General features: G+C 30.5%; 2 protein-coding genes and 1 long non-coding RNA gene across 3 annotated transcripts; 2 read left to right on the top strand and 1 right to left on the bottom strand.

The window, feature by feature from the left end:
* Positions 1–276: 276 nt before the first annotated feature.
* LOC140451060 (uncharacterized) lies at positions 277–999 on the top strand. Its single transcript, XM_072544778.1, has one exon. It carries the CDS (start codon positions 277–279, stop codon positions 997–999), a length of 723 nt encoding a protein of 240 aa, XP_072400879.1.
* An 8296-nt stretch (positions 1000–9295) lies between these two features.
* On the top strand, positions 9296–18591 carry LOC140450123 (uncharacterized). Its single transcript, XR_011951964.1, has 2 exons — positions 9296–11199; positions 18251–18591. It is a non-coding gene; the product is annotated as an uncharacterized lncRNA (long non-coding RNA).
* Positions 18592–22454: 3863 nt separating this feature from the next.
* LOC140451059 (zinc finger MYM-type protein 1-like) lies at positions 22455–23015 on the bottom strand. Its single transcript, XM_072544777.1, has one exon. The coding sequence runs from the start codon at positions 23013–23015 to the stop codon at positions 22455–22457; it is 561 nt and encodes a 186-aa protein (XP_072400878.1).
* Between the last annotated feature and the right edge of the window lie 334 nt (positions 23016–23349).

The raw sequence follows: 23349 nt of genomic DNA, 5'->3' as shown, positions 1-23349 counted from the left end.
TGTAACAATAGTATTATCCGAGTGGATGGCCAGTTGCAGAAGTGAACCTACGAATACGATAAAAAATATCCAATAATTTTGTCATCTAAACATGTACCTACTAACACGTTTAATTTTAAAATCTGAGCATCAACGATTGATGTATTGTGGGCCAACTATGTTGTTGGCTTCGATTCGAGAAAGCTTTTGGCCAATATTAGGACGTAAATTGGCAAGGGAATTGGCAGAAACTGTATCTCATGCATTAGAGCAAAACCTATACCTGGTAATTACATTATGGAAGAATTACCAGCTACACGAATAACCCAATATTTACCTTTCATTAATATAGGAACGGATTTCGCTGGTCCGTTTTTGTTAAAAGATCGATTGACTAGAGGTTCTAAATTAATAAAAAGCTATGTATGTATATTTGTATGTTTATCGACAAAGCCTGTGCACCTAGAGGTTACATCTGATCTAACCACTGCTTGTTTTCTAGCTGCTTTTAGACCATTTGTGAGCAGACGTGGAAAACCAAGTAAGGTTTATTCAGATAATGGAAAAACATATGTAGGTGCAAAAAAGAAACTACAAAGTCTTAATAACTTTCTCAAAAATCAAGCGATATCGGAAGAATTCAATAGTTACTTCACCGAGCAAGGAATAGATTGGCATTTCATACCTTCCAGAGCGCCAAATTTCGGAAGGATCTGGGAAGCTGGGGTTAAGAGTTTTAAATTTCATTTTAAGGGGGTTGTGGGAGAAGCACATTTAAATCTAGAAGAATTTCACACAGTACTGGTTCAAGTCGAATCAATTCTTAATTCACGTCCTTTATGCTCTATAACATCCTCTCCTGATCAGTTAAATCCTTTGACTCCCGCTCACCTTCTTCTGGGAAGAAGTTTAGTTTCGCTGCCAAACAGAGATGTCAGTCATATACCAGAAAATCGTCTCAAGCGTTTCGAGAGATCTCAAAAAATTCTCCAGCATTTTTGGAGAAGATGGAAGAGATAATATCTTGCTGAACTACAAATCAGAAGCAAGTGGAAATAACATTCCGAGAGGACCATCCAACCAGGAGATATTGTCCTAGTGATAGATGAACAGACTCCAACCCTAAGTTGGCCAATGGCTAAGATCGAACAAGTTCATCCAGGAACTGATGGAGTAGTGCGAGTGATAACAGTCCGCATAAAACAAAAAATGTTTATGTACGACCCGTATCAAAACTTTGTATATTACCGAATGAAGCACAGGACATAGTTGAAAGTGTTAACACGTTTCAAGGCGGCCGGTATGTTACGGAGAATTAAAACATAAGTGCAGTTGCGGTGAGAGTGGGCGCAGTTGTCCACATCTTTTGTTGAGAAGTGACAGCAGATGAAAAAAGAAGAAGACCATGAAGTTAGAAACAGATTTAATTTTGAGCGTAAAAATAATTTTTGTAATGAGATTTTTGTAAGTTTCTTTTAATAAAAATAAAGTCTACTAGTGTATCAGTTTTACGCAAGCGAGTTATCAAAACAAGCGATTTACCCCAACACGTGGAGACTTTTACGAAACACTGAGTTGCCTGAATCTAATGATATACTAGCATTTTGGAGTCAAGTAAGTGAAATGAATTATGGTAGTGGACTAAATATGTTCCCCAATTTATCCCTACTACTTGTTTTTAATGTATTGACCTTACCGCATTCGAGTGCAAATATAGAAAGAATTTTTCGGTTGTCAATACATTAAAAAATAAGCAGAGAAATACATTAAGCACAAAGCCTATTGAGACACTACTACATAGCAAGAGAATAGTTGGCTCCGACGAAAGTTGCTATAATTTTAAGGTAGAAAATGATATGGGAAAACTTCTTAATAAAAACATTTACGAGCAGAACTCGGACATTGACGAGATCTAATGGTTGATTTTTTATAATTCAGTGTTGTGTTTTGTTTTACCATATTTTTAGGTTTAGTTTTGATTTCAGTTAATGTTTTTGAAGTTTATTTAGGTTAATTTTTTAATAAAAATTATGTTTTTAAAAACATTGTATGTATTTTCTGGTGAAAATAAATTATAAATGAATGTACTGTTAAAAAAGGCATTTACATAGAACATTGGCATTAGATAATATAAAAAACAACAAATTTGACATCTTTATGGTATTTCTACCGTTTTCTACCGTTTTTTCAAGTTAGCCCTACCGCAAAATGGTTCATGTCACCTGGCAACACTGTGTGCTATGATATTATCTGCTGGTTCGGCGTTGGCGTGCCCCTATGGGATCAGCGATGCCAAAACTACCGATTTTTCGGTAGATCTACCGATTTAGGAAGTAATCTACCGATTTTGTAACCTCATCTACCGATTTTTATTATTATATTATTGTACTATTTTAATTTTTGTTTGTATTGTGTAATAATTGATTTTTATTTTTTATAAATGTATTCGGTGGAGAAAGTGATAAAACTTCCGAAGGAAAATGTACAAATTTATTAGACATTATTATATTATTTCTAAGAAGTTTTCAGCTGATATATAAACAATAGTACATATGTACAAACGATAATACAAACAAACAAATTCTTTCTTAAAACTATTGGTAAGTATTCCGCTGACGCATCAAAACATCAATGTGGGACGTGGATGTGGATGTATATCTCGGATGTAGTCTAACTAAACAAAATATTGAAATAATAACATAACTAGGATGATGTAACATATTTATGCAGATAGGGTTCTTCTCGTCTCGTATAAACATATTTTGCTGAATTTAAAACCCAAATCCTATTATTTTTCTATCATACATTGATTTATTTATTTATTGGTCCTCTAGATTTTTTTCAGTTCTTAAAAGGTTTATTTATAAGTCAAATTAGTGCAATGTAAATATTTTAGATTTTTACACAGCAATTCTTATCAGTAGTGAAGACGGGAAGTCGTAAATTTTTATTACATCTTTCTATGTGAGATAAAATAAAAATGCGATTATGAAGAAACATAATATGTCATGTTTATTCGATATACTATATACCTACTCGATATCATTATTACCACGTGCAAATCCTACTCTGTCGCCTAATTTCCTATGACATTTATACATGGGAATACCCTATTTATGTAGTATGAAACTATTTAACTTGTCTTGAAAGGATATTGTTTATAGTTATCAGTTATCTTTCGGTTTTATTTTGGCTTTATTCAAGCAGAGTAAAAATTAAACTTGACTTTAATTAATATTAAATTAAACATGTCATCAAATGAGAGTGAAAGTCGTGAACCGAAAATGAAGAAAATTAAATATTTCCAAAAGTATAAAGAAGAATGGGAAAAATTACCAGAGTTTGTAGGATGGTTGAAAAAGAGTACCAAAGGTGAACTTGCATTTTGTAAAAGTTGTAATAAAGACATTAATATAAAAAATGGAAAGGATTTAATTATTAAACATTCTAATACAAATATTCACAAAGAAAAATGTAAGGCTATTGCTACACAGAGACCAATTACTTGTTTTATGAAAACGGGTATATCTTCTAAAACACAAGATGAAGAAATAAAAGAAGGTAAGTCATACTTATTTACTACAAACGGTATATTTTTCAAGGTATTAAACAGATTCATGTTTTAGCGGAAATACGTTTGGCAGCATTTACCGCAGAACATAATTTACCATTTACCGTTATTGAACATCTCCCAAATTTAATTAAAAAAATTTGTCCCGATTCTAAAATTGCTGAGGGACTAGCATGTAGTCGGACAAAGACATCAGCGATAGTGAAAAATGTTTTAGGACGTCAAAGTTTTCAATCAACTTGTCAAGAATTACGAAGAAAGAAATTTTCTTTGATTGTGGACGAATCAACAGATAGAAGTACAATAAAACATTTATGTTTAGTGGTTAGGTATGTTAATGACAATAATGATATTCAGGATATTTTTTTGGGTCTCATTAGATTTACTGGGGCGGATGCAGTGACATTATATAATCATGTAATAACATTTTTTAATGAAAATGAAATTCCATATAAGGATAACTTAATAGGGTTTGCATCGGATGGTGCCAATGTTATGTTTGGCTCTAAAAATTCATTAATGACATTATTAAAACGTGATATATCCTCATTATTTGTTATGAAATGCATATGCCATTCTTTTCATTTATGCGCTTCTTATTCATGTGAAAAATTGCCGAGGTTTGTGGAAGATCTTACCAGAGACATATACAATTATTTTGGTTCTAGCCCTAAAAGGATTGCCGAGTATGCAGAATTTCAAAAATTTTGTGGCGTTAAAATTCATAAAATCCTGCGTCCATCGCAAACTCGGTGGCTATCGGTACATAGTGTGGTTTGTAGAATTTTAGAGCGATATTCAGCACTACAGTTATTTTTTTACCGACTGTGTAGCAAATAATGATCTATTATCTGCAGAAAACATTTTACAGATACTTAACGATCCTTGTACAAAGTTATTTTTGCAGTTTCTTGAGTTTAGCTTACCATTTTTTAATACTATTAACAAAGAAATGCAATCAGAATCTCCAAAATTGTACAATTTATATAATAGGATTACAAGCGTGCTTAAATCTATTTTTGATTGTTTTATTAAAAGGGAATACTTATTTAAATAAAACTCAAATCGAAAATGTTGAATACGAAGATCCTTCGAACTATTTACCTATTGAAGAAATTTATTTTGGTGCCAATGATACAAGATCTTTGATACAGTTGAATTTAACAAGTGACCAAAAAACTTTTTTTAGATTGAGGTGCTTAACTTTTTATAAAGAAGCATGTAGCCAAATAGTTCGAAGATTTCCACTTAAAGAAAATGTACCTAATTAAATTCGTTAAATAACGTCAGTTACTGAGAAACACTGACGAAATTTAATAACAATAAGTCAAAAACCTTAAATTGGGTGACAATTCCGAGTTGTTTAATATCGTAAGTTCGTTTGCTTTCCATATTATCTTTGCCACACTCCTCGGCTCTAATGTCGAACGAATTTTCTCGGCTATAAATTTAATGAAAACAAATCAGAGAAACAAATTAAGTACAGAAAGTATAGCAGGCTTGTTACATACTAAAAAATGAATACAATTAGTACATTAATACTTTGTAGGTAATAATTACTGTTATACTTTCCGTATCGAAAAACAAATGTTATCCTACATGAATAAACATAATTTATTTAATTTTTCATCATCAACTGAAAACTAGATTAGTTTATAATTTTTTTTATAGCCGTTTAACTTTTTTGTAACGTAATTTTAACTGTTCTATACCTTTTTTATTAAATAAATAACATTTTTTAAATTTGCCGCCGTTTTTTTAAATCTACCGATTTCTACCGATTTTTTTTGTATCAACATTTGTATCATTTGTATTTTGTATCAAAGAATATAGACGCTTAGCGTCTATATTCTTTGCGTCTATATTCTTTGGTATCAATCTACCGATTTCAGAAATTAATAGGTTGCAGGTTGGGTTGGCAACGCTGGACGGCTGGACACATAGATAAAATTACACTAGCCGGTCACGGGAGGAATGAATCCTACTGCAACGCCCCTAACGAACATTTCCGAATTAGCGTTCTTAATTCTTAATTTGTTCATGTCACATTGTCACATGTCATCCTTTACTTTGACGGGAAGGTTGAAAAATTCTGGAAAAAACTGATGGATATAAAATAAGTTGGATAAAAAATGAAATAAAAATATTCATTTTCAGTTTTATTGTGTAGTAGTGTAGTTAGTTATTAATGTTGAATTTTAGATTTATATAAAGTAATTATCAGTAGAATTTTAAAATATCAGTTACGAAATTTAAATGATTATGCTCAAATATGATAGCAAATTAAAGTAGCAGGAACATATCAGAAAGAAAAATCAAGAGCTTAAACTGAAATACTGAAACTGAAGTTATATTGGTTATTAGATAGAAGTTCACAACTTACAATCAAAAACAAGGTAATAGTTTACAAACAAATGCTCCAACCAGTATGGTCCTATGGTTTACAATTATGGAGCTGTACTAATGAGAGTAACTATGCTATCCTTCAAAGAGTCCAAAACCGAATACTAAGAAACATAGTAAATGCCCCATTGTATATCCGCAACAAAGACCTACATCGGGAACTTCGTATAACAACAATTAAATAAGAAATAAAGAAGATTGTCAAAGGTCACGAAAACTGACTCCACAACCATACAAACAGGGAAGTGTTAAAACTTTTAGATAATCAAGACCTAGTCCGCAGGCTCAAACCCACCAAACCTTTTGAACTTGTGTGATAGTGATCAATCTATAAATGTCACTGTCAGTTTAAATTCGGGCAGTTAGCCTAGCCACAACAGTGAAGTGTGCAACAATAATTATTAGATTCTAAGGTGAACCCTTGGGAATACCTAGGAAACTACAGTAGTAGATTAAGTTAAACATAATATTAATAATAATAATTAATATGTTTATTCAAATTAGAAATTGTGCTAAACGTTTTATCACAATATTTACAAAGGTTTCTTGTCACTGCTTTTGTTTCCATTATAAATATAATATATTATAATACAAACACAAAACCTCGAAGTAGCCGAAAATAAAATCCAGGATATAAAATTCACAGTACGAATAATTATAAAACAATAAAAGAGTACATTAGATATAAAAGTATAAAGGTAAAAATAAAATGCAGGATATAAAATTCACAGTACGAACAATTATAAAACAATAAAAGAGTACATTAGATATAAAAGTTCTAGGTTATTTTCAAAATTCAAATTCAAAATAAAACCGAACTTGTCAATAATGAGTTTGATATATTTCCGCTTGGTGCGCCACAGTAGAAATCATTCCTCCCGCGACCGGCTTGTTAAAATTACACCTAGATTGGTAACAGGGATAGCCAAGGTCAAATCATGTTCGGATTAGGCGCCCATTCGTTTGGTAGCGCTGCTAGTCTCGTTCTTGCGCGGAGGGAGTGTGCTGTGATCAAGTCAAAGTTGAGTTTAGACAAATACGGCGCCATATTTGTATTTGTTTTATTTGTTATAATTTATTTTATAATGTAAAATTTTTTATATAAATAGTGCAAAATCGTACAATTTTCGACGATTTTTTATTATGTAATCGAACACATTACATGGAATAACAATGTAGAGACGAAGAACTGAACAAAAAAGATGTGTTCCAGATTGCATGGATACTACTGGCAAGCAATACCGTTTTTTAAGTCCAGGACATTATATGGATATGTTTGATAAATGGGTGAATGCTATTAAGAGCCCTAATTAGAGAATGCTGCATTTTAAAGAGGAAGATATAGTCAATGTTGGAAATAGCGGTATTACGAGAACAGCCGTTCCGAGTTTGTTTTTACCAGGACCAGGTAAGAACTATTATACCACTGACCTATATTTTTATTCACATTATATCTGACCTTTTACTTATAAAATTAGTTTATAAATTTAACCTAAAATTAAGTATATATTATAAAACCAGTCTTACTTAGCTTAGTATTTGAATTATTTGTAGGTGGTGGTTCAACAACTATCTTAAAAAGCATCACCTTAGAGAGGGTTCGGCATAAATTTCTACAGGTGTGCGCCTTTCAAAGTTGGATTAGATTAGCAGACCATGACTACACTATCATGGAGAGGTCTATGAGCTTGCCTGCTTTATGTGTGAGGAGGGACCTGTCCCTCTCTTGTGAGTGAGATTGGTCTTAGAGTACCATATTACCATGGTTTGCCTCATCTATGTACTTTTAATGTTCCATTTTGTAGAACAACCTATGGTGCTAATAGCCCACTGAATAGATACGTTTCTTTGTTAAACAACCTAAATGTAAATGTATTTAATATGTCCCTCAAAATATATAAATATTAGTAGAAGAGTTACTGGTACCATAGAGTATACATATATATATATATATATATATATATATATATATATATATATATATATATATATATATATATATATATATATATAAAATAAATATATATATATATATATATATATATATATAAAATATATATATATATATATATATATATATAAAATATATATATATATATATATATATATATATATATATATATATATATATATATATATGTGTGTGTGTTTGTGTACATAATATATTTTTATTTCACATTATTTAATTTTATTATCTTAAAATACTGTGTACTTAACCACTATTTTGTATATTGTAAGTTGTAACATTTAATCGGCTTGTCCCGTATATTAGCCTGCATCCACACAGACAGCGGTAAGGCATTCAGAGTTATGAATAAATAAATTTGAATGTGTCGACAGGGATCTTTCCTATTCTGTTGATGATAGGGATCGGATGACTGATCTTAAGATGACATACTGGTGAAAAAATCTGTTGATTGTAATTGTGTTTGTCATTTCAGGCATAAAAACATTATTATCCTCTGTTGTTTGGAGTTTATACTGAGCAAATAAAGTTACTATATCAGGTTTTAGCAAAGCTTACATTCTGGGTGAAAACTTTAAGCATACCTTAGAAATAAATTATTTACCTTATCCATTGTTTGTTTTTTCTATTTGCTATCATTTGGTTATTCCTCATTCTTGGGTTTTCTTTTTGCAAGAAGCAATATTTTGCTAATCTAATCAAAATCATAATTTTGTTGATAACCAGAATATTTTTCTGGAACTTATATTATGATTCTGATTTATATATATATATATATATATATATATATATATATATATATATATATATATATATATATATATATATATATATATATATATATATATATATATATATATATATATATATATATATATATATATATAAAGTAGTTAGGTATTATTGACTGACACGTTATGTAAAATAAAGTTTTATTTTGAGGTTGCAAATAATAATATATAATAACAATCAAGAACTAGTTATCAACAACAAAAAATATAATAAACAGAAACGAGTGTCTTTCTGACATAAATCAAACAATCAATGTCAAAATGAATTTTTACAAAATTAAATTAAATTGGAATATTGTACTTACATAACTGTATAATTTTTAAAATAAGTTAAGTTTTAATGTTTTGCAAATTTGAAAATTTAATGGATTAACCTCATGTTGTAAGTTTTTTTACTAGTTTTATACAATGCTATTTAGTTCTAATTTCGTTGTATTTACTGATACCATATTTTAGCATATCCTGAAGAAGCAAATAAATTTTGCGAAAGCTTGATTAAAGAACAAAGAGTTTTACTTTCCTGCCCTATTAATGACTGCAACCTCAAAATAAAACTTTATTTTATATATATATATATATATATATATATATATATATATATATATATATATATATATATATATATATATATATATATATAAAGAATTAAAGTATTATCATATAAATATATAACATATAGTATGAGTATAAATGTATATAAACTTCTTTCTAGAACTAAATCATTTAATTATTGTTCTGTTTTCAACTTAGCAGGGTCCTTGAGTTCTCTCTTTCTGTGAGTAGAACGCCAGACTGTAAGAGTTTTCACTGACCACTGATAGTGTGTGTTATTACATTAGGATGAAAGTACTACAAAAAACTCAGAATGTCTGATGGCTGTCTGTTGCTTATTAGGCTTTAATTTGACATTAGAATTACAAAAAAATTATTTAAATACTGACAAGTTCCTGTCACAACATTTAGAACACTAAATTATACTACATTCACCCGTCCCTATTTTTGAACAAAATATTGCAACTATCTTGGTTTATTTTTAGCTCCAGCTGATTTACAGCTAGAATGAAAATCTGAATTTTCCAATCTTGGTTCATCATTATCATCAGGTTTTTGAACAGGTAAATTTTCTGTCTCATCTGGTATTTATTTAGTAGTGGAATTGTCTAGTGTGTTATTTGGACCTTCATCATTATCTTGATTCAATAATATAACAATTCAACAGTAAACTTCGTATATAGTGCAGAGCACATGGTAAAGCAGTTTTCCATTAAGTGAATTCTAAATTTTTGGTTTTCTATGCTAGATTCACCAATTTCCAAACTCATTGTATTTTTCGACTTAACCATTTCCTTCATGATTATATGGTGTTGTTCTACTTGAATATATTCCTTTAGAGTGTAGATAATTAATAAATTCTTGTGAAGTAAAGCTAGTTCTCCTTTTTAGATTTGATATATACCGTCATTCTATATAAACCAAATAGTGATTTAATCTGTAATTGGTTAGAATTGCTTTTCTACCAGATAATGTCTGCATTTTTTTTAATACTTCAACTCATTTGCTTTTTTTCAATTGCATAATGTTTTCATTCAGAATATGTGAGGGTATGTGTGAAAAAAGCAATTGGTTTTCCAGATTGATTGATTCGCTTATGTAATCGTAGATTAATTTTTTAAAAGCATGTACTTATCTTTATCTTCTAGGGATTTATCTTTAGATTCATTGCTTTCTAAAAAATTCTTGAATGTTATATACTTACCAATGTTTGAATTCTTTGGTGGAAGTTTGACAGTTTGGATCAGCCTCTAGTTTATCTGGTCTAAAGTACTTCCCCATTGTAAATTCATGCGAATAAAATTGTAGTAAAATGTCTTTTGCAGAATTAGACTTTTATTCACATAAAACTTGATAAGAATGACAAAACAATTATTTAAATACTGACCAGTTCTTGTCACAACATTAAGAAAACTAAATTATACTACACGTGGCTTGTATTATTAATATTTCTTGTAACACATATAATATTTCTTGTAACATTTTTATAAATAAAGATTTTATTCTATATTTTATTCTTTAATTTTTTTAACCACTTTGGCATTTTAATGTAATGGAAAATAAATATAGTCCCAACATAACAAGAAAACCCAAAAAGTATACGAAAAATATTTATTATCGTATAGGATAAGGATTTTTCTTGTTATTTTAGGATTATATCGATTTTCCTTTACTTTAAAATGAGTTTACAATCCTAGGTAATATTACTAAACTTTTGAATTTAGCGCCATGTATATATAGTTACGCGCCCGATCACTAGGTGATGCGCCAATCATTGTTTTATTCCTTAACACGGAAGACGGAAGTTTCAATGCTAGGTCACCTAGGTAGTAGTGTGCTATGGCTGGACATATGGCATGGCGAGCGAGGCGTATTTGTGTAATGCCACCAGTAAATGTCAGCAACCATGAATGTATTTTTTTCGTGGAACAATTGATGTAAGTAATATCTTTAGATTATAACTACTTATTCATCCTATTCTTAATATTTTCTCTGTATTTTCCCAACTTTAATCCTATTCTTTAATATTAATCCTATGCTTAGTTGCATACATTTCCACATAAATAAAAAATCAAGATGGTGCACAGTATCAAATATCACATCCCAAGGCGTTTTTGTGTAGGCATTACCCTATTATTTGTTAAATCGGGATTTATTTTCCTTAGGAATAGTTAATCTAGACTTTGGTGTTGGTAGGTGATCTAGTGATTAAAATTCTCTATAAGGATATATGAAGCCACGCCCTTTGTGCTGGCCACTTGAGACATTATGTAATGTTGAAATGCATATTATCACCTAAATATTGTAAAAAATGATTTACCTAATTTTCTTTTAATAAAACCAATGTAAAGAATATATTAATGAATGTTAAAATCAGAGTGAGTCTTAAAATGACATCTTGTTAATTTTATCTAATGCCTGCCATTATGCCCAAACATATCGTAAAAAGGGTTGTCCATTGTAGGTGGCTGACCCTTTATTGTTTTCTTCCATGTTTTTCCTCCATTCTGATCTGTTCTTTGCTTTATTCCATACATTGTGTGGGGCTTCCATTTGACCTTTTTCCCAATATTGTCCTCTCAATCTTTTCTTTGGTGTTTTCCTTTTGCTTCTGATGAGCATGGCTCATCCAACGTAAATTTCCAATCTTTATACTTACATGTTATAATGTTTGGTTCTTTGTATGCTGGCTGTAGTTCAAAATTATATCATCTGCACCATACATTATTTTCACTCAGTCTTATCAGGGCTTTTTATATTTGGCATTAGGTTTTTGTGTTTATATCAGATCTGAAATTGCTAATTAAACCATTATATTTTTTTGTTAACAATCTGCATCCTTCTTTAAGTCTTTCTGACATTACTTTTTAATGTAATTTTTTTTTAATATCCATGTCTCAGCTCCATATAATAATATTGAAAATATATAGCATTTAATGTTGTACATTTTTTAAATTGAGATGCATGTTAGGAGTGACATCAGTTGTATAAATGCTGATCTGCCATTGTTTGTTTCTTTGTCAAAGTTTCTTAGTATTGATATTGTCAATATTTGTTCCATATTTTGTGATTATTTTGTAATAAGCATACTATATATTTCATTTGTTTAACACTTATATCAATTCCCATCTCTGCACAATTTATATTTAAAATTTCCACTGCTCTTTGCAACTATCAGTGTCATCTGCATATTGTAAGTTTTAAGTAATTTTTTATTGTCAGTCCATTAAATTGTACTGTAGCACTCTGGTTCTGCTATCTTGGTTTGTCTTTATAATTTGATTGTTCTTATTAATGAGTATTGCTATTAGGTTTTCCTGTCTTAATCCATCTAAAGGTTTTTATAGCCAACATGAGTGTTGTTATCACCATATAATAATGTTATCACCATATAGTATATTATAGCAAATAATTCTCTAGTACCTATTTCATTTTGGAATATGGACTGTGACCCACCAATCTCCTCTTCTAACTTTTGATAAATTCACTTATGGCTTACGTATAACTGATAATTGCTAATTAGGGTAATTTGATTGTTAGATTTAATTTCTTGTGCACAATTTCATTTTTCATTTGAGTGTTAGATTAGAATTAGAAGAGGTTTTATTTGAATAGAATAAACTCAAGAAATGATTTTTATTGTTGAAATAAAAACAAAAATCTAACAAAATATAAAAATAAGAAAGTAAAACAATATAAAAAATAAAAATATAATATATATGAATTCCATCATCAAACTATCTATGATTAAAGTCATAGAAGCAACTTTTTCTAGTGCAATACATAAATTGAGATTGTACTTCATGCAATACATCTGAGTATCAGCCTTTTTAAAATATTTGCACCTTTTATTTCTGGTTTTGTAGTGAATACCTGGATTATGACCTATACCATCATATACATTATCTGGTAGATGAAGCTAGTTTGGTCCAGTCCTAGACACTGGGCTAGGCTTTCCGATTTGAGGGTATTCCTACAGCACAGATTGATGCTTATTTGCAGACACCAGCTGCTATTGGCTAGCGAAACAGTGGCAATTTGATCTTGGTCACTTCTATGTTATTCAGGTGATAAAATATCCTTAGTATGGGATTTTGAGTTTTTGGTCAAATGTGGTACCTGCCCATTAGACCATCCATAAGATCAATACCACCCATATGACTATTGTATATACGTTTATTGCAATACAATCCTGCTTAGTAAATTCACCACCAGTTGAATTTGAAAAAAAGGCATCCTATTCTTCTTTGGTAATGGTAAATGAGGTCGTTTTTTTTTCTAATTTTAACAGTAATTGTATTGGAATAAGTGTAGTAGTTTTAACAGGACATTTTCGCAATGAAATGTCTGCAGTAGGCTCAGCAGAGTACAATGTTGATGGCATCGCTGCACCAGTCATAATGGAGATGATATTTATGGAATAGCTTCTTCATTGATATTGCTAAAATTCAGTGGTAAATTATCATTTATAAAGTCCATTTACAGCATCCATTTCCTTCAGATAATGGGACACAGCGAACTGAGTAGTCTCCTCATATTTCAGTTCTCATCAGTGTCAGACGAATAATTATTTTTTACTGAATCTAATATATATTAGCCACTTCATTAGTCATTTTAGAAAGATCATATCCTTTATGACTACTTTATTTTATACAGTGGCGATCCAAAAAAAAAACATGAAGTAAACTGTTATGACCTTAGATGGTCATGAATTATAATGCTAAAAATTGTAATAGCTTATCTAAAACCAATAATATATTCCAAAAATATATATCATGATGTACTTACAGTAAATTTTTCAGCAAAAGATAGACGTTATAAACCAATTTTTCACTTATATGAAAATTCTCTTCAGATTACAATAATTTATACATCCATTTTGGCAGATGACTAAAAGCAACTGCTTGTACCTGCTAAATGGGACAACAAGTAATGTTCAAATGCCTATTAATGTGCATCTGTAAGCTCATTTAAAATCAATACCATTTAAGCTATTTATGTATTAAGAATTCTGGATTTAACTAGAACAAAAGTAAACACTGTCTACAGACAGTTAATATAATGGTTAGAGAGTTAAGGTTCAGTGTTCGATAATCTGAGCACTTTTTCAGGGATAGTTATAAATGCTGACTTCAACCACTTTTGCAGTATTATTTCCCCGTCATATACTGTTTTGTGCTCTGTCAACACTTCAAGTTATCTTATTTATTTGACATAAACCCCCATTACAGTATATACATTTAAGTCCATGGTTGTTTACCCCTTTGTCATCATTTAAGCACACGAAATAAGTTGGAAATTTACTCCAATCAATAGCAAGTGACAGAAAATGGCTACTGCTCCAATCACGGATTATATTATAAAATTACAGTCACATTTGAAGTAGTTTAATAAATTCTTTTAATATCATTAGTGATTTATAAATAAATAAACAATCTATAAAAAAATATAATTAAATATACAATATTATTTACAGTGTGTTAATTATTTAAGTGTGTTGAAACATTATTTAGCTCAAATAATATTGTTGCAAGGTTTTAAACATATGTTTTCTTTCCTCATATTTCATTTTCATCACCTTTAGAATTTGAACTGTTATCTCCAATGTTAATGATTACAGGATCAATATTAATATTACACATATTTTCTTCTCTAACAAATTTGTGGTAAACTTTCTGGCAAAATGATGTCTCCTCTTTTATTTCGTCTTAAGTCAACCATTTCAAAAGTGTCACTGTTGAATGAAGTTTTATATTGAAGATATCCAAAATTTTCTTTGTTCACTCTTACGATCACTGATTTTGAAATTTAAAATGACTATGTCAGTATTTATTTTCCAATTAATAAATGGACCTGTTGAAGAATATAAGCATTCAAAATTTTTAAAATCACTGAGTTCCATGTTCACAACTTCGTATTTACTAGAATACTGACAAATAAATTGTTGCCAGTCCCAGGGTGTTAATATAGTTAGACTGGGTAGTTTTTTCCGTTTTCTTTCAATATTTTATTTTTAATAATTTATAATCTATTATTTGTAGTTTCGGATATCTTTGTATGAGGTAAAGTGCACACATAACTACACATAGGTTTTTGGTCTAGCCCCAACAGTAATCTGCCTATATGGTGACACATTCGACGTCAGATGAAAGGGTATTTAGATCAGCCCACTTTAAAATTGCTGAAGCAATTTCATTTCCTCCTCTGTTCGCTTTGGTTTCATCCCATATTATACAATACGCAGCACTGTTATATCCATTGTATAAAGTGTAATTCAAAGTCCATAATTTTCGCTTATAAAATTTTTCACAATTACTTTTGTAGATCACCAGTCAGTACTTTGTGCTTGATATTTGCTTTTGCTTCGATCATATTAACAGATCTAAATTTATATCTGCATTCTGCTTCTATTAAGTGCATATCTTTCTTATTTTCAATCAGTTGTTTGTCAGTATCAATATGAGCTGCTCTTATTTTAGCTGCAAATATATCACAGTCGTCGCAAGGGTCTACTTCTGGAGGATTAAGTGTTAAATTGAATTGCTTATTAAATATATCGCAATACAGCCACGGCTTTGTTATGAGTTCAGTAACATCATTATTCTATGTTTTTTCCTGTTTGTATAATTTATACATTTTTTCAATTTTTAAATCAGGCCCCCAAATAATTCTTTTTGGACTTTTCCTGATTGCAGTGACACTCTTATTTTATTTCGGAAAAGATGAAATATGTGATACCACAGAATCAATAATTGTTTGTGTTGTCTTATTACTTGGCTCATGAGGGCCCCTAAGATCTGATTGAACCATGCCTCTATCCTGCCGCTTTGATAAAGCAGTATTCACTACTTGTTGTGAAATATATAACGTATTTAAGAACATGGTTTTACATACTACAGTTCTAATACTCTTAGTTACAAAAAAGTAAACTAAAATATTTGTTCTTAGTTTAGATTCATCCTGAGTGAAACCTATGTCGTTATGTAGGTTTCTTTTGGACACAAGATGATATAAATTGGTTTTGATATTATGGTCTTCTCCAATATTTTTTGAAAATATCTTCCCTCTAAGCTTCAGATAATTTTGAACTATATTTCATGCGGCAAGATATTCCGCGCGACACTTTAAGGTTTTGCAAGGAACATTCTTACCCTTCTTACTAACATAGGCCTTTTCACCGCCATGGTTTCTTTTTCTCTCATTTGCTTTCCAGTGAAGAACATTTCGTGTCATTTTCTTTCCAGTTTGCTTTATTTTTGTTTTATTGACAACTTTTATCTTGGTCACTAGAGAATTGGGGTTTATAGTCCCTTCTACTATATAATAGCTACGGAGCCTAGTACAGCATTAGATGTATTTTAAACACCTTCTGACAATGCCGGTAAAATTGCAAGAAGTCTACTTCCACTTTATCTGAATCTGGTTGATAATCTTTATCCTTTATTGAATCATCGCTGCCACTTAAATAAAGGTTGGCACTTACCACATAATTTTGATTATAGTGCTTTTCTTCTGCAACAGTAGCTGGTTTGATGATTGCATCTTGGCCACATCTATCGCTAAATTCTTGATGTGGTGGTATTTCTTTATCTGCACCTGCAAGATATTTTTGTTACAACGGAAGCAGACATTAAGTAAAATAATTATTAACAAAATTGATTTTCTAATAAAATTTAGAAAGGCAGTAAACGTTGCATTTATATTTTTTCGATTGATTCAAAAAAATAATAATTTAGTGATAAAAATTTACCTTTTTGTAGTCTGGGGTCTGTGTTTAAAGACATGGGCATATCGGAGAGCGACAAATCTAAAATTCTTAAAGTTCTTTTACAAAGAGCCATTTTTAAAGCAATAAAACAATGTAGACTCACTAAACACATCTAATTTTTTTTGGTTCGAATTAAACTGAATTGAATACAAATCTTAATAAAACGTTTCTGACTTTTAACCTGTTTGCTATGCTGGTAGGTTAAAAACTAAATACTATATCACAGAATGCGCCTGCCTGTCAGTAAGTAATGACCGTTTTTCGTTTAGATACTGCTTAGTATAATCTAATAAATAAAGTAGAAATTATATATTCAATCTCCAAAAGTCGTAAACGCAATCAATTGGAGGGCCTACCATAAAATGAATACATAAATTGTAAACACTCACCACTTGGTGTGCACTTAAAGATTATACTACGCGTTTAACTTGAGTTTGTTAAAAAAATAAATATTAAGTTTTAAGAAAATGCACTCCACGTGTGTGTATTTTATTATATACTGGATGTCTTTTCATTGAGAAGCATAAAATCCTATATTGGACTTAGGATACGATTCATAATTTTTAATTTGAAGGAATATAAGTTTAAGTCCAGATAAGATTATATACCTTTAAAGCAAACTGTACTAGCAAAACTATACATAGTTTCTCGTTTGATTTTGTTTTTAAAAGCGTTTGGACTTAGTATAGTATTCTCCTAAATAAATTAGGATATTCCTATGCGTCATGTAATAATATATTTTTCTAAAAAATTGGACTTAATAGTATACTTCCCATATACAGATATATATATATATATATATATATATATATATATATATATATATATATATATATATATATATATATATATATATATATATATAATATATATATTCCCATTAAAAATAGTTAATATCACAAATTTTTTATTCCACTGATAGTTGGCCTTAACGTGAAACTCTCTTGCTTAATATTGGCTTGAGATAGGCAACGATGTTGGAAATTAGTTTTGAGCTTCGCAATCCACACATTAGTCTATTGCTTTCGAAGTTTAAAGGGTTATTAAAATTTGGAAATGCCTTAAAAGCGCTTCATAAAACGAATTGTGCAAATCTGCTGATAAATTAACATTAACATATAGCCAGATCATGTATATACCAACCTTTAATCTTTTAATATTATTAAAAACAAAAACAACTAATAGGTGTTGATTTACTATAATTTTATTTTTTGTTTCAGGTTAAAAGTAGAAGCCGTGCGCAAATCACTGTCTGAATACATATAAATGGAGTTTTGGTTAAGAAGTGCAGACATCATCGAGTTTGATTTTCTGCTTACTACTAAAGTCTTTCTGCAGAAGATGTAATTTTAAGTTCGGTTTTTTTATGGATTCGAAGAATCAATATGCTGGTGTATCGGATCAACGATTAATTGAATGCAGAATATAAGAAATGATAGCAGGAATAAAGCAGAAATAGCCGCCTATGTTTAGAAAAAATAAAGAGATAACGGCGAATAGCATTAAAAATCTGGGTCTATTGTATAAATATATTGTTAATATTAAATGTTGTTTGTTATGGTGTTTTATCAAGTTTTGTTCAAACAGTTAAAATAGTAGATATGTTATAAGTTTATTTGTAATAATCAGTACGTTAGTGTCGGCTTTATATTAAAAAAAAAAAAAATAGATCTATACTTATACAATAAGGAATAGAGAAAAAAGTAAAATTCAAACGACGCCGATGGTACTTACGAAAAGATATTTATTGTATTTTATGAAGTGGTAAATGGTAGATCATGGTCAAGGATTTTCAACACCAATGACGACATCCTGTACATAATAAATTTATTATAATAATCATAGTTTAACATTGACTTCAAATTTGAAAAGTCAATTTATGCTTATTATAAAACAAGATATTGGAAGAACATTATAGTCTTCATCAGAGATGAACAGGACGAAAGTTACTTCAAAGTGAGGCAGTATCAAAGATTGGTTATAATTTGACAGAAAAGTTTATATTTTGAATGAATGTTGGTCACAATATACTTATACCAACCCTTCTAGTTACTGTAGTATATAAAAGGAAATGTCGAATAAACGTGGTTCCAGCAATGTTAACACACATTTTACAGTGTGCCATGGTAATATCGCACATGTTAGAACAGTTAAAGTAGTCTATATGTTACAAGTTTATTTGTAATAATCATTACGTTAGCGTCGACTTATAATTTAAAACAATCGATTTATGGTTATAGAATAAGGAGTCGAGAAGTGAAATTCAATATTTATTTTTATGGCCTGAAAACTGGTAGATCAGTATCAAGGATTTTCAACACCAAGGACGACGTCCTGTACATAATATATTTATTTATAATAATCATTAGGTTAACATTGACTTTAAATTTGAAAAGTCAATTCATGATTATTATAAAACAATAAATTAGAATTATATGAACAAGAAGATTCTACAAAAAAATCTATAACTGTCGACTATAATAAGTGGATTGATCTGGAAGTTTCGGTAGCGCCTGATTTTTTTGACAATCTAAGCTCAAAATCAACAAGTTATCTTTGACCTCCTTAAGAAGGTCATAAAATGCTGTATATTTTAACTTGTGCACTCACTTAGTTATTATGAGAGTAGCTTTTTGCTGTACATCTTTGCATACTTTTATTTACTCTGTAAGTGACAAGCAAGTTCAACAAATATCTTCCCATGGGCTACCAAATCCTAGTTTATATTCTGTGTTAAAAATATATTTAAAGTATTGCTCTTTTACTTCAACAGTTTTGTCTTGGAACAGCCGTTATGTATTTTCGCCAAAGTTTCCATACATTAAGGTCAGCTAAGAGATACTTTCGACCCATCTTAATTGCACAATAATGTGTTTCGCTACAGTTCGAGCAGTTCTATCCCCTTCTTTCTTTTGGCATTTCACCAGTAGTAAAGGAATTTTGGGATAGGCGATTCACCCTAAACCTGGATAAATTTAAGGTTTCCAAAAATGTAGTATAGTAAACTGAGACATTTTTCTTTTCATTGTTTCGTATAAAATATTTCGCTCTGGTTTGCTGTACTGTATATTTTTAGGACGCCTTCTTTGGATTTGCTGCATAGTCAAATGTTTTAAGATAAAATTATCTTGCGATATTTTATCCTGTGTTGAATAAAACTGTGTGAAAGCGTCTAATATCCTGGGCTGATATTGTTCTGCGTAATAGTGCTCCACTATGGTGGTTGCATGTCGGGAAGCTTTTGCCGTATATCTAAAAAAAATAACGGAAGATAAATATTGGTTAGATTGGCTATCATCTATTTTTTATCTGAATATTCAAGTTAAGCAAGACATCTTGAATTTAACAATGCACAGTTAAGATTAAAGTTAGGTTAAATACCTGCATTTTTTTGCCTCACTTCTCTTCCATTTTTCCGGTGCTTTCACGCGTTTCCTAGCAGTTTCACCAATACTTTTATTTACTGGTCGTACAGTTACATGCATTATTTTTGTATTTTATTACTTTAAATATTGAAAAAAAAAAAACAATAACTTAAAAAAGGACTTCGCTTGTGTGTAACTAATTCATAATAAACTAAGCCGAAAGGCGAACACTGCCGCTAACAAGCAGCCTAGGTGGCGCGTGACCGTAGCCCTCCACTCTTATAGGCTAAAAGGGAGAACGTGAGTTCTGCAAGTTAATGTGGCGGTAAATGTTAGTTTTGAGATAACGCGATTTTTATTCATTAATTTGTATAAGAGACTGTTAGTCCTGCTCTCTCAAACTTTGAAAAATTGTGTATATCAATGTGGAGAATATGAAACAACTAAAAATAAATTTTTGGCAAAAAGTGGAGAATGTGACTTTTGTATCTATACCCTTCATATTACGTTAGTGTCGACTTAAATTTAAAACAATCGATTTATGGTTATAAGGAGTAGAGAAGTCAAATCCAATATTTATTTTTTTGGCCTGAAAACTGGTAGATCAGTATCAAGGATTTTCAACACCAATGACGACGTCATGTATATAATATATTTATTTATAATAATCATTAGGTTAGCATTGACTTCAAATTTGAAAAGTCAATTTATGATTATTATAAAACAAGAAATTAGAATTATATCAACAAGAAGATTCTACAAACAAATCGAAAGCATGTGGTTATAATGTGACAGAGAAGATTCTATTTTGAACGAATATTGGTCACAACATACTTATACCAATGCTTCTAGTTACTGTAGTATACAAAAGCAAATACCGAATAGAACGTGGTTACAGCCACGTTAACACGTTCATCTTCCGTAAGATATCGCTTATGCACGAGAAAAGTGTAACATTTCAAAAAAACTACTGAGATATTTCCATTTTAATGTCATGTCAGTTTTTTAATTTCAACTTGTAGCTACATAGAATAACAATTTACTGTAGAACCTTGGCAGCCTGGTGCCTCGGAATTGTCTTTACAACCTGTGCGTATATTGACGGTAAATTACCCAATATTTTTCTAGTTCTGGCCAAGTGTCACTTTTCATCTAAAAAAAATGGGAAGGTTTTGTAGAAATAAGACACTATGAAAAATTTGAAAATGTTTTATTGAAATATTAGCTACAAACTCTCATAAAAGGGCCTATAGTAAGATCGAATGATATTTTTGCGAATAGAGACATAATCCCAGTCTTCTTTTTTTCATTTATTTTTGGTTTGTCTGGATATGCTGGTAATATCACTTTGACTTTGCTTTTGGTTTTTCGTTTTATTGGTATGGAGGAATACTCGGATCCAAATGAATCTGTACATTCTATTTTTGTTGTTGTTTGTAATCAGTTGTTAAATGAATAATGCGCAAGTCTCGAATTTCGATAATCCCTTGTGGAATTACATCGGGCATTGACTTTAAGTTCAAAAAGTCCTTATAACTCATTTTGAGAACTTGAAAATTTTTCTTTCCTATTTTTATTCCTCTCATGATTGAAAAGTACTGATCAGGATGGAAAATTGATGATGCTTTTCGAAACAGCTTCACTTTCTTTTTAATGAGTGAATGGGCTAAATTTCCTTTATTTTCGATATGGCCCTTTATGAGAAACTTATGGGTTGTAGATTTTAAATACGGTCAGGGCCGCCCAGAGCCAGGCCGGGCCCCGGGGATGAGACCTGGCCGCCCTCCCCCAAACCCAGTTGAACGAAAATTCCCAAAAATCTGATAACTCATAAACTGGGATATGTAATGGTGAACACTGATGCTATTGACACAGGAAGGAAGAAAATTAAAACAGTTTTAACAATTAAACTTTGTTTTTAATTATTTACAATAGAACTGTTAGTTACAACATAACTTTTCTTGCTTTCATATCCGCAAAGTTTTGGATCACGTGGTTGAAATCAACGAGTTTTTGCAAGTTTCGACTCTATGCTTAACAGTCCCAAATCAGATAATCGTTATTGACCCATAGTAGATCTTAAACAATTCTTAATTCGGCTCAAAACACTAAATGATCTCTCGGCCTGAGCAACGGATACTGGTAGGCAACAGAATATGCGAAGAGCAATGCACACATTGGGGAAAAGATTTGTCACATTAAGGGACACGAGCTTGTTCAAAAGGTTTGCTGGTTTCAGCGACGTATCTGAGATGTTTGATTTACTAACAGTTTTCAAGTACATCATTTCATCAACTAGATCCCTGCTTACATCTGAATTGTACTCTTCGGCGAATCTTACACAACTTTCTGAGATCGTATTCTCGTCCATTTCGTTAAACTTCCATAAAAATAAAAATTTCATTTCGATTTCTCTCAGTGCTGTGAACCTCGTTTTCAGGTTGGCCACCAAAACATCAATTATTGTGTAAAAAACTTCTGTTTTGAAGCGTTCTTCCGGGGATAAATTTAACATTACATCTTCTGTAGCTGTTTCATCGTGAAAAGTCTTCCTCTTTCTCGCACGGGAAGTGCTTATGCAAAGAAATAATTTCTTGCATATTGCCTTTTCCAAATGCATAATCTTCCTTATAATAATTTCATAATTAAAACCGCAAGCAAATTCAATCTGTTGTAAAATATTTTAATAAAAGGAATTTTTTTAACCCTTTCAGTGAATTTGTCCCTCCAGAGGGACATAATGATAAGTACCCTTGAAGTATACATCCGTTATTTTTTGAGGAAAAAATTATATTATTTATTTTACTTGCTTTATTTGTCATAGTTCTAAGGTTGTTATTCGTAAAAGTACCATTTTTACACTTTTTATTGGTTTTTTGTAATGTCCCTCTGAAGGGACATTGTGTCTTGGTGAATTAAAATAATAAAAAATTCTATTTACGCTAGAAATATTT

The sequence above is a fragment of the Diabrotica undecimpunctata genome, chromosome 9 (assembly GCF_040954645.1).
Source record: "Diabrotica undecimpunctata isolate CICGRU chromosome 9, icDiaUnde3, whole genome shotgun sequence".
In the NCBI taxonomy this organism is placed as follows: Eukaryota; Metazoa; Arthropoda; class Insecta; order Coleoptera; family Chrysomelidae; genus Diabrotica; species Diabrotica undecimpunctata.
Note: the sequence above shows the minus strand (reverse complement) of the source record. Positions and strands in the feature narration are given on the sequence as shown.

Bases quoted from the DNA above. Each gene is read 5' to 3' on its own strand.
- LOC140451060 (XM_072544778.1), top strand. From the start codon at position 277: ATGGAAGAATTACCAGCTACACGAATAACCCAATATTTACCTTTCATT.
- LOC140451059 (XM_072544777.1), bottom strand. From the start codon at position 23,015: ATGCATTTGGAAAAGGCAATATGCAAGAAATTATTTCTTTGCATAAGC.